Genomic DNA, 17428 nt, shown 5'->3' on the forward strand with positions numbered 1-17428 from the left:
CCTCTGGGTAGCAGTGGAGGGAACTCAGGAAGTGCCACTTACTCTTGTCACACTGAGGTCCATATTTATCGGGATCTGAGCAGAACTGACACTGGGAGCCTTGGAAGCCGTCCATGCAGATGCACGTCCCATTGCCTCCGAGGCCGTCTGCACACTGGAGCAAAGGCAGGTCCGCGGGCAGTTAGGACCGAGCTTGCCTGCTCAAAAGGAAGCCTCCCCTGCCGCAATGGCCACGGGCAGCAGTCAGGCCTCAGTCCTCCAGCTGCCCAGCACCAGCACAGGTGCAGGTCACTTCCTGGGGGCTGGCTGTGGGGACCCGGCTCATGCCCTGCCCATCCCCAGCCCATCTCAGACTTTTGACTTGGAGCTCAGGTCCAGCCCTGCTTGATGTGATTCTCTGGGGCTCCTTGTGGAAAGTGGGGTTGTGTTGGGACAGGTGGGCTGCTCAAAAAGCGCCAAGCTTTGAGGTCCCCAGCCAAGTTTAACACATTAGAAGTATTGGGGGGCTGGGGCAGGAGGCACTGGTGAGCTGGGGCCTGACAGACTCCGAGCCTCAGACTGAAGGGGGCCTTTCTCTAGTCTCACAGGTGTCTCTGGACTAGATGCATCTACTGACCAGATGCACCAGATGCATCCAAGTGGGGTGTGGGCGGTTCCCTGACTGCCCAGCCGACTGGTCAGCGCGGATGTCCCCTCCCTCTTGAATGTTTGAGTTTGGCCACTTCCCTTTCCAAAGACCTACAGTAGCCCCAGCTTTGCTAATCTAAACAAATCTTCCACTTTGACAACAGAAGGTGAAGAGCGAAAATAATGTGCTGCATGCTTTGCAGTGCCTCCAGGCTCCTTCCCGGCACCACGTTCATGCTTACTGTGTGCCAGGGATATTCTAGCACTTGTGTATTACTTGTAGGTTACCTTTAGGGCCTGGGAACACTCCAGTTTTTTTTTTCACATAAATCAATAGCAATTGGCTCTTCGTTTCATGCTGTTTTAGCTTATGCACGATTTCACAGGAGCACTCCACATTTTGGAAGTGGGGGTAACCTGTACCAACTCTCCCCTGCTTTCCTTACCAGCTCTCTTCTTCATGGCTGCTCTGTGTTTGCCTGGAAAGGCATATTTTCAATGTGATTTTCTTGAGCGTGCAGATCTAAACTTCCTCCTCATGAACACAGCTCTTTTACTTTTCGTTATCACTGGCCTCCAAACTATGAGTAAGTTTGGATCTTACCTTTCACTAGGTTTTGCTGATGGGCTAAAAGTAATCACTCAACAGTGGTATATGTCTGTTTTTTTAAGTATCATCAAATCTGAATCCTGGAAGCAACTTGGAGGTGCACAGTGGCCCACCTGCTATCTCTCAGGGAGGAAAGTGGGGTCCAGAGAAAGTTGCTGAGTGGCCCAAGTCAGGTAGACCAGATATAACACCACTGAGCCTCCTTCTTACCCCCTCAAACCCCCCGTGCCTCAGCCAAGTCTACTGTGGATCCTTCTGTCCTTCTTGCAACTGATGCGTTTTATTTTTACTGGGAGGAGTGGCTGGCTCTGCATCTTTTCTTAGTTTAGTAGTTCTAAAAATGATTTTCAGCTTAAGCCTTTGTGAAAATGCGGACACCAAAACGCTTGTCACCTGTCCGTTTCCTGAGCACGGATTCAAGAAGCCTCCCGGACACTGGACGCAGTCGGGTCCATAGAAACCTCTGCAGCACTTTGGTATCTGAGAAACAAAGTGGCAACTAAGGAGAGCGCCCCTTCCGGCTCACGTCCACGTGCGTGCTCACGCTTACGTCCACGTGCGTGCTCACGTCCACGTGCGTGCTCACGTCCACGTTTATAATCACCAGCATCAGCCTCCTCCCAGTGAGCTCCACCACTTCTGCAGGTGACCGCGGGCTATGCTTGGCTATCTGCTCACAGTGCACCTACTGCGGGCCAGCCCTGAGGGGCCGGCCTGGCTCCGGCACCCGGACCGACACAGATGACGAAAGGCTCCTGACCCTTCCATCACGGGGAGAGAAGCACGGAATTTGAAAATTAAAAAAAAGAGAGAAGAGGATGTGAGAGAAAGGTAAATGCGGGGAGAACAAGGTATGACATAAAAGGGCCGGAGCGGGGGAGGAAGGGCAAAGTGAACAGAGCTGCAGGAGGGGACAGTTCAATGGAGACTCGGAAGAAGACCGAGTCTCGAGAAAATCGGAAAGAGCATCCGGGGAGGGACAGCAGGTGCTCGGTGTGGTGGGAAGGACGGTGAGGGGCTGGTCAGACTCTGGCAGGCGCTGGCCCCGCAGGGAAGCGGGAAGGATGTGGGGCGACCTGGCTGCTGTGGAGAGAATCTACCCTTGGAGTCCCTGGCAGGAAGATGTCGCGCAGGTCCACAGGCAACGGGGAGCTGCCGGCCCTGCTGCCTTGTGTGGGGTCTCGGCGGCCCCACCCCCACCCGCTGGTGGCCACGCTCACCTTCACGGTGGCATTGCAGTATCTGGCACAGCCGCTTTTCAGATTCCGTATCTTGCCAGTGTAGACACACCTGTGTCTGAAGAGCGTCTGAAAGAAAGACATTTAGAAGCATGGTGGTCTGCATTTCGAGGTCCCTGGGCTCTGCGTGGCTTCTGTCTATGCTAGGCATTCCGCTCCATTTCACCATCATGTCAGAAGTGAGCCCTGGAGCGGGAGCACTGGACCCGCCCCTGCATCCCAGGCAGGACCCAGACACTCTCTTTAGGTCTGTGTTTCCTCATGGGTAGGGGGTGGGCAGGACTGCCCACACAAGGCGCCGACATCTGCGTGCCCCTCTCCTACCAGAATGGACACTTCTGCTCCATCAGGGAGCGCTTACTTCTTCCTGCAAGTGACAAGCCTTCCCTTCCAGTCTGTCATCTGCCCTAAGCTCCTCCTGTAGAGAAATGTTGGAGCCAGCGCAGAGTCTAATGCATAGAAAGATCCACCCAGCGAAATAGAAATTGTCTGTTTTCCTCTTAGCATTTGGGGCTTGGAGAGCAGATTTAAAGCATCCTTTCATTCTCTCTCTCCTGACACCCACTGTAATTATGTAGAACTATCATTTGTTGAGAACTTACTAGAGTCAGCCACCCTGCACACAGGAACTCACTAGCATTCAGTGCCATGTGGATTTTCTTCAATTTTTTGAAAGATGGGGAAACTGAGGCCCAGGTGGATAAAATACTTTTTAAAGGAACACCGCTAGTAAGTGGCTGGGCCAGAGGACAGGTCTTCCCACATGCTGAGCTTAGTCTAGCCCAGGCAAGTCAAGGAGTCTCATCTGTAAAATGGGTCAATAACAGTAATCTCAAATTTTGTCATCAGTCTTTGGTTCCTGGCTCAAATTTTATGGAAAGGATGCCTCCCTCCTCCCTTCATCTTAGGCTCTTCTCCAGGAGAGAGAAACAAGAACTTCACAGGTGATAACATTCTAGAATTTTAGCTACATGAAGGAATTTAAGGTCATTGAAGAAGGGACATCCAACCCTCTTGCTGGACGTCAGGATAATTTACCACGTGTCGCTTGTGGGAGTCTGGGCAGGGCACATTGGGACTCCTGGCTTCTCCTCATGTGTCTCCTTTCTTTTCCTTTCCACTCTTCCTCCTCTTTCCCTTGACTGAAGCAGTGGTCCTGCCATGTCTCAGCCGAGTGACCTTGTGGTTCTTGGCTCCTGATTATGCCCCAATGATATTACACTGCCCCCATGGTCGGGCACGTTTTTAGAACAATGCCTGGCATACAGCAATGGTCATGATCACCTGGTACAGCAGATTCCTTGCTTCCCTGCCTTCTCATATCCCCTGGGTAACAGCAACAGCATCACCCAGAAAGACTTGGGGTGATGGTTACTCAAAATACCCCTGTGCCCATTTAATTTTTATGTTCTTATTTCCGAAACACTTTACTGTGGGATTGCATGAAAGAGCTCATCACCTTCTGTAGTGACAGATGTAGTGGTCAATAGAACTTCTGAGTGGGAAGCTCTTTCTTTGGACGAACTTAGAGGCAGACATTGTTACCCTCAATTTCAGTTCAGAACACTTTGTCTTTGACGTGAAACTGTGCGTTGCTGGGTAACTCTGTTTTCCCTTTTAGATTAGAACTTCTCTAGACAAAAGCAAAACTATCTTATTCAGCTTTCTGTCCCCAGAATTAGCTCTGTGATCCTCAGTAGATGTGTGTGGAATTCAAATATGCTTGGGAAGATCTTGATGGACCTGGTATCATTTCCTTGTATTTCTCATTCTCCTCTTGAGAATAACGTTTGGGAAGAGCTAGTACAAATGAACTGTCCAAATATGTCATCTCTGAGTCTGTCCTTCGGCAGAAGAAGGATTATTTTGAGCTAAAGGTACTTGAAAAACAGCAGATAAGAAAGGGACACTTTGATTTCCCTTTCTCTTTCTGAAAACAGAAGCGAAATCCGTCATGTACCTGGAGGAAAGAAACATCCTCCAGGGACAAGGAGTTGGAGCCAAGCAAGCGGTGCACTGATAGACCCTGTTAACAGTCTCTGCTCTCCCCTTAGCCTCCCGCCTCTGTAGTCTCTCTCCACAGTCGTCTCTCGCCACAGCTGTCTCTCTCTAAGCTCTCAGAGAAGCATCTGGGTTTTGCTACTTTTTTGGGTTTCATTTTCATTCAGAAATCCCCAGAGATGTGTTAGAATCTCTGTGAGTACTTTTCTCCTGCTAATCTGTCTTGTGACAATTTAATGTTCGGGCTCAGCTGAGAACTTAAGCGGGGGGATGTAAGGTTTTGCCTCCCCAACACAATCACTGGATTTTATTTAAGAGAAAGAAGCAGAGACGCAGCATTCACTGAGTGGCTGCTTGATTTGGCTTCTTGGCTGTGCCAATCCTGTTATGAATAATATCAATATCAATACTAATATTGCTCCTAGTAGATGAAGACAATTAGATAAAGAAGGTAAAGTGACTTGCTTGGGGTTAAAGTGCAAGGATTCAAACACAGATCTGTGGGTTCTTTTTCTACTGCTCCCTATAGAACAGGCTGAGGGCTTATATCACCCCAGTGACTACTAGATCTTTTAAGAAGGAAGGTAGAGAGGATCAGAAGCCACGCCAGGAGGCCTGCCCAAGTGACATGTATCTTCCCAGGTGACGAGGCTGTCACACTTACCGTGGGCTCGGAGTCTGCGGGGCATCTGCTCCAGTACACCACGGAGCAGCTCACACATGTGCCCTGGAGGGAAGACAGCGCGTCAGGGTGGGCGCGGGGCCCTCCCTACCTGGCCTCACTTGCCGCCTTATGTGGGGTTCCTCTGGGGTAACAGTAATGCCCTCTCTCGACTGGCTCCCCCAGAGAGCAGTGAGGTCCATGCAGGAGGGTTTGGAGGAGGAACTAAGCCTGCTCAGAGCAGCTCTTCCTGTTCCTCTTGTAGGGTTAGATTATCCACAGGCTTGAGGCTTCTGAACAACTTTCTGCCATGCAGAGAGGCACCTGTCCCCTGGTGCCGGGGATGAGTGTCACTACTGGCCACACACTTAACGGACTCTCCTCCCACTGGCTTAACAGGGACATGACTCTGCCAGTTCCGGGTGTCCTCTGCGAGTTCTGAAGTCAGGAGGGCAGGAAAGCGGCACACGCCTCTGCCTCTCTGGAGATCCTTCCTCTGACCTGCACTGCACTCTGTGGTCCAGCAGACAGACCCCGGGGATGGTATGGGGCTGCCTTGGCTGCTTCCATTTGGTGCCAGTGGAATACTGGGAAGAAGGAGGAAGGCAAGGTCAGCGTAGTTATCTCCTGTTCCCCCTCTGCACGGGCAGCCTTCCTTACAACTCCCAGCCAGCATCACTTAACACTCTTTCCACCTTCATGAGGTCAGGCAGTTCCAGCCCTCCTCCAGCTCTCTGGTGGGGATGTGTTCCTGCCATTGTTTCCCCTCGAGGAGGCAGCATAACTTGGTTGCTTCCTACCCACCCATCTATAGAAGTTCCTCCATAAAGATGGCTCCACTTGAACCAGCAGGGTAAATTCTGTTTCCACCAGGGGCCCCAACAGAATGTTGTTTACATTACATTATAAAGCATACATGGTCAAAGGTGGCTGTAGGTGCAATATGGTGAAAGCAGAAACTTCTAGAAGGTATCAGCCACTCCTAATACTTGCTAACCCTAAATATACTTTCCAGAAAATACATCTGTGCTTTTACTAGACCTAGTAGAAACCACCGTAAACCAAACAGAGCAGACAGATAGAACTTTAGACCTAGAGGAAGCAGTAAAAAAAGACTCCATTCTATCACCGCTATGGGGGAGCTTTTCCTGATCTAGCCAAACTTCTCTGAGTTGTAGCTCAAACACACATTTTGATTCTGCTCTTTGGGGGAGAGAGAGAACCAACTTTTGAACGGCCTGGAACAGAATAACGCTGTAGCAAGACAGGCTTGTGGGACTGTGCTCCCTGCCCCGCCCTTCCTGGGATGGGGGACCGAGAAGGTGTTGGAGCCACATCTTCTGCAGAGGCACTATATTCCTAATACTTTTATCTTTGGGATAAGAGCTGAGATTCTGCTCATCTCTCCCATCTTGACCTTCACCCTGGAGTGTAAGTCAGATGATGCACCTGCAAATAATTTTTTCAAAGAATGAACCGACTTTAAACCACTGCCTGTGGCTGGGGAACTAAGTTTCTGCTGTTCTTCAAAAGGGGCACTCAGGGTTGCATCAAAGCCCCCAGATAGTTTAAGAGGGGCAGGGAGGGCTAGCACCATCAACAGAGCCTACAAGAGCTCAGAGCCAGCACATCAACTGAGAAATCCAGAATCAAAAGAATCAGTCACCATTCTGCGCTGGGGACTCAATTAGCTGTTTCCAGACTTCATGTCAGAAGCGGGATTAATAAAATAAAAATCTATAAACTCAGCCCATTATTCCTTGTTCAGTATGTAGCCCCAAGGATATTGTGAGAACATTCATTAAAGTCACTTTGAGGTGTCCTGAAAAGAAAGACCCAGTGCTATTACTGCGGTAATTTAGGGGTGACGGTTTCTATGGGGAACCAAAAAGATCAATGTACAGAAGTGGTGAAATTTGGGGTCCTCTGAATAAAACTGGCTGAGCCAAAAGTGTTGCTATGGAAACAGAAAGAGGCACTAGAGGGGACACACGCTCATAGACAAATGAAAGTTTGGTGTTTGATAAAAGTGCAGAAAGATGGTTGCTGAGCTGGATCAGAGCTTGTACTTGTAAGCACTTTTCAGAGAGAGCATAGCTCTGGGCCTGGAGCAGGTGGCCCCAGGGGTGGACAGGGAAAGGGAGGTGTAGGAGATGAATCCTTGAACGGTGTCCCTGCCCCCCAATTCACGTTCTCCAGAAACTCAGAATGTGATTTATCTGAACATCAGTCTTTGAATGTGACTGGACTTGAACAGGCTCTGAATCTCACACCTGTGTCCCTGCAAGAAGTAGAGGGACACAGTGTCACATGCAGGGACGAGGTCACGCAGGGCCGGAGCCTGGGGTGGGCACCTAAAGGCCAAGCAACGCCAAGGATTTCTGCAGGTACAGATGCTAAGAAGAAGCAAAGGGCCCCCTTTCTCCTGCAGGTTGAGCAGGGGTATGGTGTTGTTAGCACTAAAACCCTGATTTCAAATGTGCAGTCTCCAGAAATCTGAGAGAATACATTTCTGGGGCTTTAAGTCACCCAGTTATGGTCACTTGTTACAGCATCTCCAGGAGACGAATACAACCACACACCTCTGTCTTGTGGACATTTCCCTCCCCACTTCCTCCCCAGAACACTTGGTTCACATTTTATGAGACAAACCTCGGGTCTGCTTGTCTCTTCCTGAACACATGAGCCCCTTTGGGGTGAGGGGCCTGTGTGACATTCTCTGTCAGTTTCCTCAGAATCCCGGGAGGAAGGAATGTGGTCTGTTTTCAGGGGATGTTTGGAGACGCTTATTTCTTTTCCTAATTTCCTTACCAGTTTCATTTCTCTCTTGGTCTCATCACATCGGTGGGGCAGAATTGGCACGATGGAGGGAGGAATGAGCACTCCAGTCAGTGTGTAAATTCGGCCATTTTTGGCAGCAACCTCAATTTCTTCCATTGTCACATCATTTGCCAGTATCTGCCCCTGGAAAGAAGCAACATCTCTCATTTTTCTGCCACGGTAGCAGCTGTCTCTCAGGCAGATCTAGATGGTGGTTATCTCTTTAAAGAAGTTCCAGCTTTGCCCTGAGTAAAGGATAAACTTTTCACTAGGTGGAAGACCATTATTAGAAGTGGTGTGGCTGACAGGAAAAGATGAGTCTGTCAGGTGAATTCTTGACTGACACCAGGCAAGGATGGCTTTGCAGAGATGGTCTTTGTAGGTACTGGACCCAGGAGGAAATACAACTTTTCCACACCTACAATATATCTGCTAGGAGACCTTGGGCAAACTGTTGGGCCCCTCTGAGATGAAACGGGGACCATTTATTCAAATTCACTTTGTATTAACTCTGACTTAATGTTGGGGCCATATCAGTGAACAAGCTTGATCCTTGACATCTAGTTCATACTTTCACACTTGTAGTTGCTCAGCAGATATTTGATGATGAAATAATAAATAAGTGAAATCAATCATGAAGATTTTAAGCTTCTAAGTTAGGGGAAAGTAGGGTAACCCCGTGTAAAACCACATACAGAGCAGAAGCGCCTGTAAATAATGGCACCTACGTTGTTCGTTATGTTGAACTGTATGATCTGGTTGGCGATGCTCCTGACGTGAGGGGTGGAAATGAGTGTGCCCACATCAAGCTACAACAAGAAGAAGACAACAGACACAGATATTTAGAGCAGCAAACAGAATCCCACTTCCCTAACGTCCTGGCTGGAAAATGTTTATTTGATAATGGGCTTGTGTTTTGTGGCTAAGGGTATGTTCAGAGCTACAGATAAGGAACAACTGTCCTATCTTCTATCACTAAAATACTGGAATTTAAGATTAGGTCAGATACCTGATAGCAAGATAAAAAGCATATCAAGAAATGTGGCACCAACCTGGGTAAATGGGACAATGTGGTATCTGACGAGTTCCAGAAGCTTCCGAGATCCCTGCAAAGGAGTCCAAAAACTTTCATCAATGAAGAAAACAACTCTCCTCCTCCGTGAAAGCCCCCTCAAATGACCTTGGGTATTTAGTTAAGAAAAACAGATGACTCATCATCTTTCGGGAACTCCAGGTGACAAAAATCCTACCTCCAACCTGCAAACATTCACCAAATTCCTACTTTGTGAGGAGGGGTTATCCTACAAACATGAATTACACATCTCATTTCATCCTCCCAACAATCCCCTGAGGTGGGGATACTACTGACCCATTTTATGAGTGAAAACACTGAGTCTTAAAGACACTTCCAAGGTCACAAAGCTAACTGAGGATATAAGCCTCAGAAAGTGTGCAAGCTCCCATTCACAGCTTCAGCATTAGTTTAGGAAAAGCCTGCAAGTGTGCAGCCTGAGGTGGTGATGCCATCAAGTGCCAGTGGAGGAATGAGGATACAATACCTCAGGAGAAAGGAGGTAGTCGAGAGCCCCGTCTTTCATGGAGTTCAATGCGTCATTACTTGGGACAAAAATGGTGTACGGTCCTCCAACCTCAGCTTCCTCCAAGGCAGGACCCACATTGGTCTTCTGCATTTGAGAAGAGAAATTTTATATCTGCAGCCTAGCTCAGATAAAGTAATTGAAAGTAATTCCTCAGCAAGTACAGTTGACATTTGAACCACATGGGTTTGAAGTCCCAGGCCCCACAGATCTGTGAGTTTTCTTCAACACCTTTTCTTCTTCCCCCTCAGCCTATTCAACATGAACACTACAAGAATGAAAGGCATTATGATGACCCACCTATAAGCTCTCTACTAACATTTTCTTTAGTGTACCTTATTGTAAGAATGCAGTAGATAATATATACTGCACACAAAATATGTGCTAGTTATTACCCATTAGCTATTAACAGCAGCTATTAATGGGGATGTTCTGGGGGGATTTTGACTGCATGGGACTTGGTTCTTTTAGCCCCTACATTGTTCAGAGGTCAACTGTATATTCAATGCCTCTGTTAATTTTTACAAAGGAATGAACAAAAACACTTTTTAAAGAAGAAATCCATGGAAAGAAAACCTACCTCTAGCAAAGATCTGAATCTGCTATATCTCGGTTGCAGCATTGTCATTATGGTTTGCTAAAAAGAGATATTTTGTTTAAATATTTTAAAAATAAGGTGGGTTAGGAAGTTGACAGCATAATGTTAAAAGGCAGATGGCAGGATTTATGTGTAAGTACAGATAGACATAAAAGGACCTGGACAATACAATGCATTTGCAAAGGTTTTGTTGTTATTGAATCAGTGGTTGATACTTGCATGTTCTGAAACAGCCTTTGGTTACATGAGGAGGAATAAATCTCATCACAGTGAGGACTACCCTGTTCCATACAACTGAAGGGATAAATGTTCATGACAACTGGTCTCTGGACTGAGTTGTCAGGTGTACCCATGAGACAGGATAGAATCAAGATCTCTCCTGTACCCACTTCTCAGAATTCTGTTGTGAACACAAATGACCTTATCGTCCTCATATTGAAACAGATGGACAAACACCAAGTGCTGGCGTGCTCCTTCCAGATGTGACTCTCCAGGGACAAAGGAAGAGGGGTTTGGGTGGACATCACTTTCACCTGCAGTGTCTTACCTCAGTGTTGCTCTCAAATGTAGGTGCCATCTTGTCCAGGGCTCTGTCGAGCATGTGCACAAGTCCGTTGGAAGCAACTATGTCCCCCTGGATAATTTTTACCTTCTTTTTGCCTCCGTAGAGTTTAAGCTTCAGTTGATTGTCCTAAGTCACCAAGGAAAAAGTAGTCATTGTAGTGACCTTGAAGGAGTGAGTGCTGGGTTAGGGGTCCTGAGTCCTTAAGTTCTGCCACTAACTGGCTGTGTGATCCTTCTTAAAATGGGGATGAGGGCCTTTGCTGGGCTGGCTTCACATTAAGGTCAAGTGGGGTCAATCATTGGTTACCACCAATCATTGGTTACTGAATATGAACATGGCATTATAAGTCTCCCCCAAATTTGCAAGATCTAAAGGGGCAGTATTACTCAATTTAATTTAAAACTACCACCTCTTTTATTGTCTTGCACAGAAAAGGCTGCAGTAAGGCACAATTTGTTGAATGAATGACTGAGGCTAGTTCCTTCTTCCTCCCGTGTGGTTACTATAAGTTACGGCTTAGTAAATATTTATTAAATGTAAGTGCATGTTCTTGTGAGAAATGAAGTTGCATCTTTAGCTGTCTATTTATCTGTCTATCTCTCTATCTAACCATCCATCCATAAATCCAAGTCTCATATAATGCAAATGTAGGTATACCCCAGTACATTCACGTATTCAATAACTTATCAACTAGTGGTGTTCGGTGAATTACAACAATATAGATCAAAACCCACACATGCATATTCTGCTGATTTATCACTTGTCCTCTAGCACAGTAAAATCATAAAAAGAGTTATTTGTGAAAGGGAAGGAGCAGTTTTATTTAAAAAACAAAACAGAATTAATGGCTTTAGGAGAGATGGAGAGGATGGATAAACTCCAGCAATCTAAAACAAACATCACCCATTTCCTTTTGTCGGAGGAATGCTGGCCTGGCTTTGTACCTATGCTTCCCGGAAACAGGTTTATAGCAGAGTTTCTCCTTCCTGCTGGCAACTGAATGCTGGTTGCCTTACAAACTAATTCAGGCCAGTACAAAATCAGATATCTTACAACCCTCTTTCTGTGACAGCCCAACCCCCTCCTACTGACCCTTTCTAGTGTTGTCCTCAGGTTCTTCCTATAGAGGGGAGTGCTTCGATAAGCAAGAATAAGGAGGGAAACTTCCACAGTTGCAAACATGCAGAGAGAGACTGCTGTGCATATTCAGTGGATAGCTCCTTCTGGGAGGGAAAAAATAGAATCTCTTACCTTATCACCATTGAAGATTTCTCCTGACTTTCCCGTCAAGGTATAGAATGTGTCTGTGTTATTCATCAGCTCAGTGTTCATCTGCCCAGCGATTATGTGGAGTTTTACAAAGTACTTAGCAGCCTTGGGATCCATCAAAAGCTCTTTGTCCTGAGGAAAGAGAGCCAGTTCCTGCAGTCTCCACTGTTGTTTGAAGGAGAAGCTAATGTTTGCAGTTTGTGCACTGACACTCAGCTGAAAGCCACCAATGCCAGTGCACGGGGTGTGGGGTCTTTCACCTACAGATATTGGTCTAGCACAGCTTAAGGGAGCGGGGGGTGTGGAGACAGGGAGGCTGTGCCCAGGATACTCTACAATCAAGAAGGGGGGAGCTGTAACACAGAGACACAGTTGTGGGAGCACAGCCCTAGGTTGGGAGGAGCAGTGAGGGAGGAAGAGTGTGAGGAGGAGGATGGCCAACGGGGAGGCATCGTCTTGAACACAAGAAGCACATGGGAATAAAACATGAAGTTATTGCTTTGTTGATTTTATTGTTATGATTTATTTAGCGCTGTCACCTCCCACCCCTCATTGGTCATTTTCCTACTATCACCTCTGATATCACCTTGTCTCTTTCTCCCTCCCTGCTCCCTCTTAGCCTCAGATACTCCGTGGCATTTATTAATGTCCAGTGTTTTTGTATTATACCTTGTTAAATTGTCCAGTATGTAAGTGTTCAGTGATTGTCTTTGCCAGTGTTGACTTGCTTTACCACACACCATGCCCTCAAGCTCTCACCATGGTGCTGTAAATTGTGGCATTTCATTTTTATTGACTGAGTAGTATTCCAGGGATGGACCAACACAGCCCCTAGACCTGATCAACTACTAAAGGACATTTAGGCTGTTTCTGTGTTGGCTACTGTATGTAGTGTTGCAGAAGGTTTAATTTTAATGGGAATTTCCCACTTTACATAAAAGAAACAGTGCCTGCCTAGGCTTTTTTATAGTAAGTCTGGCCAGTATAGAATTATATTAAATACTCACACTGAATCCTTTCGGTCCCTTTTCTGTTGGCAACAGCAGGGTGAATGGTCCCAGGTTACTCAGTGGCCAGGCATAGACTTTGTCTTAGGAAGTGAAACACACAAAGGAAAAAAAAAAAAACAGCCAATGAGTCAAGGACGCATGAGGAGCAGGGTCAGGCCATGGCCCTTGTGGTAGACCATTGAGTCAAGAGCGTCCCTGTTCTGACTGGCATAGACAGACCCTCAGTAATCTGGAGTTTCTTTATGAAATGAAGGGATCATGATGTCTTGACCTCAAAAGATTCGACTTTGTGATTTTCCCTGCAGCTGCAGCCGTGGCTTCAAGGATGCCCTGGGGTGAGAGCCCCCTCAGATGGTTCCATCAGGTCCCTAATTCTGTGCTAACTTTCCAACTCATTTTGCAATGAGCCTGAAAGCCACAGCTCTTGCTCCCTCCCAGGCCACCACAGGGGAGCCGCACGCTTAGGGTAAAGCTCTGCTGCTGCCCTCTCGCAATGGTTAATTTATAGGCATAGGAAACTACTTTTTCATTCTGCACAGGGCCCTGCAAATTATAGAGCTGATGCTGTTTTCACTCCCCTGGGGAAGCTGGGAGAGCAGCGGGATTTCCTGTGCTTTCACACAGGAAGCTATTGTACTAGCACTTCATAACTGGGGCAGGTGAGGTGCTGACAGGAGTTTGTCCAGGGAAACGTCAGAGACTTTCAATCTGAACCTCTGACGCAAAGAACACTCTGTCACCCCATCTACTTTCATTTGTTATTGTAAGTGTTCTTGGAGGGAGATGCAAGGAAGCCCAAGTCAGCCATTCATGCCTGGCCCCTGTAAATGTCTGAAAGAGAAGGACATGCATGCAGGATGTGAGTTAAGATTCACACCAGAATACACCATGGTAGACCACTTACATCTCTACCTGTGCTCTTTTTGGGAAATAATTGTTGGTGACTGATATGATATGTCCTAGACTGATATTTTAAGGCTTTTGCTAATTGGTTAAGTTTGTGTTTCATTTTCTATTGATTGATGAAATTCGTGTTTCATCAAGAGCTTTGTGCAGACCTGTAATTGGCTATACTATTTCATTCAATGAATGGAGTGAATATTTCATTCTCAGTGGGGTAATGTCTTCTAAAGGGCCTTTGGACATGCTGAAGGTGTTTTGTTATCACCATGACCTGGGCGGTGAGAAGGAATGTGCCACTAGAGGCAATTAGAAGTTGGGGAGCCAGTGATGGTAAGGCCCAGCAATGTGTGAGATGTCACACATAACCAAGACTGTTCTCCAAATTCTGTTGAGGACCACAGATCCTGTATCTGGGTCTTACCCTTTATTCCTAGTACAACCTGCCAACTTTGGTTCAAACCTGGAGAACCCCATAAGGTCAAGGGAAAGAGGGATGGTTTTCACTCTCCCATCGGTAGCTGTCTGTCTCACTGTTGTTGCAGATCTGTTAGTCTATGGTGACCCCAAGACCCTGGCCTCACGCTTGCTGGATCTCTTGGCTAATAACTCCTGTTTGTCCCCTTGCCTGTCTTCTCAGAAATGATCCTCCCTCAGAAGGGCTGGCCCCAGTGGACAGCCTTGTCCATTCTGCCCAGCTCTTTCTGAATGACTGTGTCTTCGGATACCCTTGCCCATAAGAGGGTTGCTCTTGATGGGGAAATCTGTACCCAGAGCTGCGTACCCAGGAGCGAGATGAAAGAGGTCAGCCTTCCTTGCCATTTTCCTCTGGGTTCAGTGTTTAGTTCTCTGAGTCGCTCCATGATATTTCCATAGCACGTTGAGCCATCACCCACATAGCCTTTCCAGCAGGTGCATCTACAGAGAGGTAAAGATACATTCTAGGACTTAGAGCCATGGAGTGGTGACATCACACAGTCTAACATCGGGAATGAAATATTGTGCTGTTGGAGGAAATGGTGGCCAGATTCAAACAGGGACAGTGAGGTGAGGCGAGACACCAGCTCCAGGGAGCACTCTCAGCCCCCAACAAGCAGCAGGCTCCAAGGAAAGGGATATTTAAAAAATCATGGGTTCCTATCAGCGCTAGATAGCTTCGTGTGCTTCTCAATATTTTCCAAAGTGTGCTCAAGAGGCCATATGCATTGGTATCACTTGGAGAGCTTACTGTGAATGTGGAGTCTAAGATTCCTTGCCATTGAATCACAATAAGCTGTGGAAAGCAACCTCAAGGAAAGATTCAGAGCTACTGATCTGCTTAGAAGACTCTTCCTCTCCTCTTCCTGCCCCAGTAGAGATCTGGGAGTCTCTTCTTAAGGGAGACCCTCTTCTCTCATTGTAGATCAGAACTTCTTAGTATAGGTTCCTGGTTCCAGCTTGCCATTCTCTGTAGCACCAATCCCAGCTTTAGTCTTATCTTCACCTGAATGGCATTTTGATTAATTTCTGCTTTCTATCTAGTTTGAGAGGAGTGAGAAGAAGTGCTCCACCTGTATTTATTCACAATGGTAGCGCCAGGCTGTGGCAGAGGGCTGAGTAGACATAATACTACTATGTAATTACCATATGTAGTAATTAAATTAAAACAAACACTGAAGTCACAAATTTTATGCAGTAGTTTAGCTTTAAAGGAGAGGGTTAAGAATGCTGTTTAAGCTGCATAAGCAGTGGTGTGCTGGTAGGTGTTCAACAGCCAGCTCTGTATGTGGGGTGGGAGGGAGGCCTGATCTACGGCATTTGCCAATTTCCATGTTTCATGTTCATTCCCACCGTGGCAATAGCAAGCTACCAATGCGGCAGTAACCAGATGAAAAATCAACTATCAGCTTTTATGACTCAGCCAGTCTGGCTCTAGGACACTATTGCAAAGAGGTGAAAGCTGAATCAAACTGGCTGGGTGCTTGAGCAGGTGACAGTCACCAGGATCCTGGAGATAAGTGAGGACCCAAACAAGAGAAGGACATTTCTGAGAGGAGAGCTGCAGAGAGCCGTGTCATACCACATCAGGGACTGACTCGTTTAGGAGGGAAGTTCTAAGACCAATTCTGCACTCAAGAATCCAGGTGCATTTCTCTATATGGTTTCATGGCAAATCGACATAGATTTCAACCAGTTTCTAAACAAATGTTTCAGGGCCTACTGCTTCTTGCCTGGCTTGCTGGAAAGACTCTGAATAGTCTTTCTACCCTTAGTTTTCTTCCTCTGAAGACAATCCTTCACACAGCCCCCTGAAGAGGTCCTTCCAAAAGGGGATCTTGCCTCTGTGCTTAAAACTCTCAGGGCTTCTTTCATCTACATGAGAGTGTAAGTTCTTAGCCTGGGTACAAGACCCCAAAGGGGGTTCCTGTAGGGGTGTTTACATGCTGCTAAATACCTTAAAATGCCTAGGAGAGGCCCCACAGCAGTTACCTAATGCAATGTTATAAACCAATGTTCCCAAAGCAACAACAAAATAGTTATCTGAACTCGAATATTAGTGAGGTTCAGAAAATTTGTTATAATGAATCACTAAGGTAGATGAAACAGCAGCTATTCAGTACAAATACCAGTTTCCTACTCAAACATCAAGTTCTGCAAATACTGTGCTACAGGACAATGGATTTGACGATACGAAGGGGGGAAGTTGGTAAGTCCTAGAGTGAAAAGATAGTGTTGAAGTGAACCCTGCTCTAAATTCCATGAATTTCATTTGAAGACACCTTTTTAATGCAAGTCCAGTAACTTCTACAAACCACAGAGTGTGCTTCTTTCTTAAAGTTCCCTAAGTTATTATGAGGCCAATGATATGTGTTGTGTAAACTGATTTGTCTGTCTAAGGGTTACTGGGGAAGCACTGAAATGGCCAAAGTGCTAAGTGGAATGTATGAGACATAAATACTTTTCCTCTTTGTTTAGAGCCTTTGTCCAAACTCTGAGAGTTCATGAGAACATTTTTTTTTTCCTGATTTAAACATTCTCAGTTGTGTGTGACACATTCCCAATCTTGCCTCTATAAACTGGTTGAGGTTTCCTGCTGGCTTAAGGCTTTAAAATATACCATTGGCCATTTGCATTTTTTAAGTTAAGGGGTGACTTTCATTACACAGAATGCTGGATAAGACTTGGCTGAAATACAGGGTGCCCCCAAGTCTTAACTGCAGCTTCTTCCTTCTTTTTTCTTCATTTGTCCATTTCATCTTGCATTGATTCATTTGTTTTTTCAAATTGTTAACCATTTCATTGTTTTCCTTGGTGACAGGGATTCTTATAATAAAGGGGGTTAAGAATGGATCCGCAAGGACCTTACATTGTAATTGGTGGTTGAGAAAAGTAATATGGTAATGCCCATTCCAATTCTGGTTTCTCATCTAGAAGACTTATGATGGTATGTTATTTACTACAACATTTCTGTCCTCATCTCACTTTAGGTGAGGGAACTTAAGCACAGAGAGCTTAATTATGTGACTCAATATCACACAGCCTGCAAGTGAC

General features: G+C 46.3%; 1 protein-coding gene across 1 annotated transcript in view; it reads right to left on the minus strand.

The window, feature by feature from the left end:
- Positions 1–17428, minus strand: part of STAB2 (stabilin 2) — a 97058-nt gene that overhangs the window by 57821 nt on the left and 21809 nt on the right. The window contains exons 10-22 of the mRNA XM_012735221.1: positions 14682–14815; positions 12995–13077; positions 11970–12119; positions 10701–10844; positions 10136–10192; positions 9517–9642; positions 9010–9063; positions 8686–8766; positions 7949–8101; positions 5141–5203; positions 2458–2544; positions 1631–1717; positions 43–154 (exon numbers count right to left, since the gene is read on the minus strand). Coding sequence (XP_012590675.1) covers positions 43–154; positions 1631–1717; positions 2458–2544; positions 5141–5203; positions 7949–8101; positions 8686–8766; positions 9010–9063; positions 9517–9642; positions 10136–10192; positions 10701–10844; positions 11970–12119; positions 12995–13077; positions 14682–14815 — 1331 coding nt within the window. The remainder of the gene's footprint in view (positions 1–42; positions 155–1630; positions 1718–2457; positions 2545–5140; positions 5204–7948; positions 8102–8685; positions 8767–9009; positions 9064–9516; positions 9643–10135; positions 10193–10700; positions 10845–11969; positions 12120–12994; positions 13078–14681; positions 14816–17428) is intronic.

The sequence above is a fragment of the Condylura cristata genome, unplaced genomic scaffold (assembly GCF_000260355.1).
Source record: "Condylura cristata isolate star-nosed mole 26May11 unplaced genomic scaffold, ConCri1.0 scaffold00004, whole genome shotgun sequence".
Taxonomy (NCBI): Eukaryota; Metazoa; Chordata; class Mammalia; order Eulipotyphla; family Talpidae; genus Condylura; species Condylura cristata.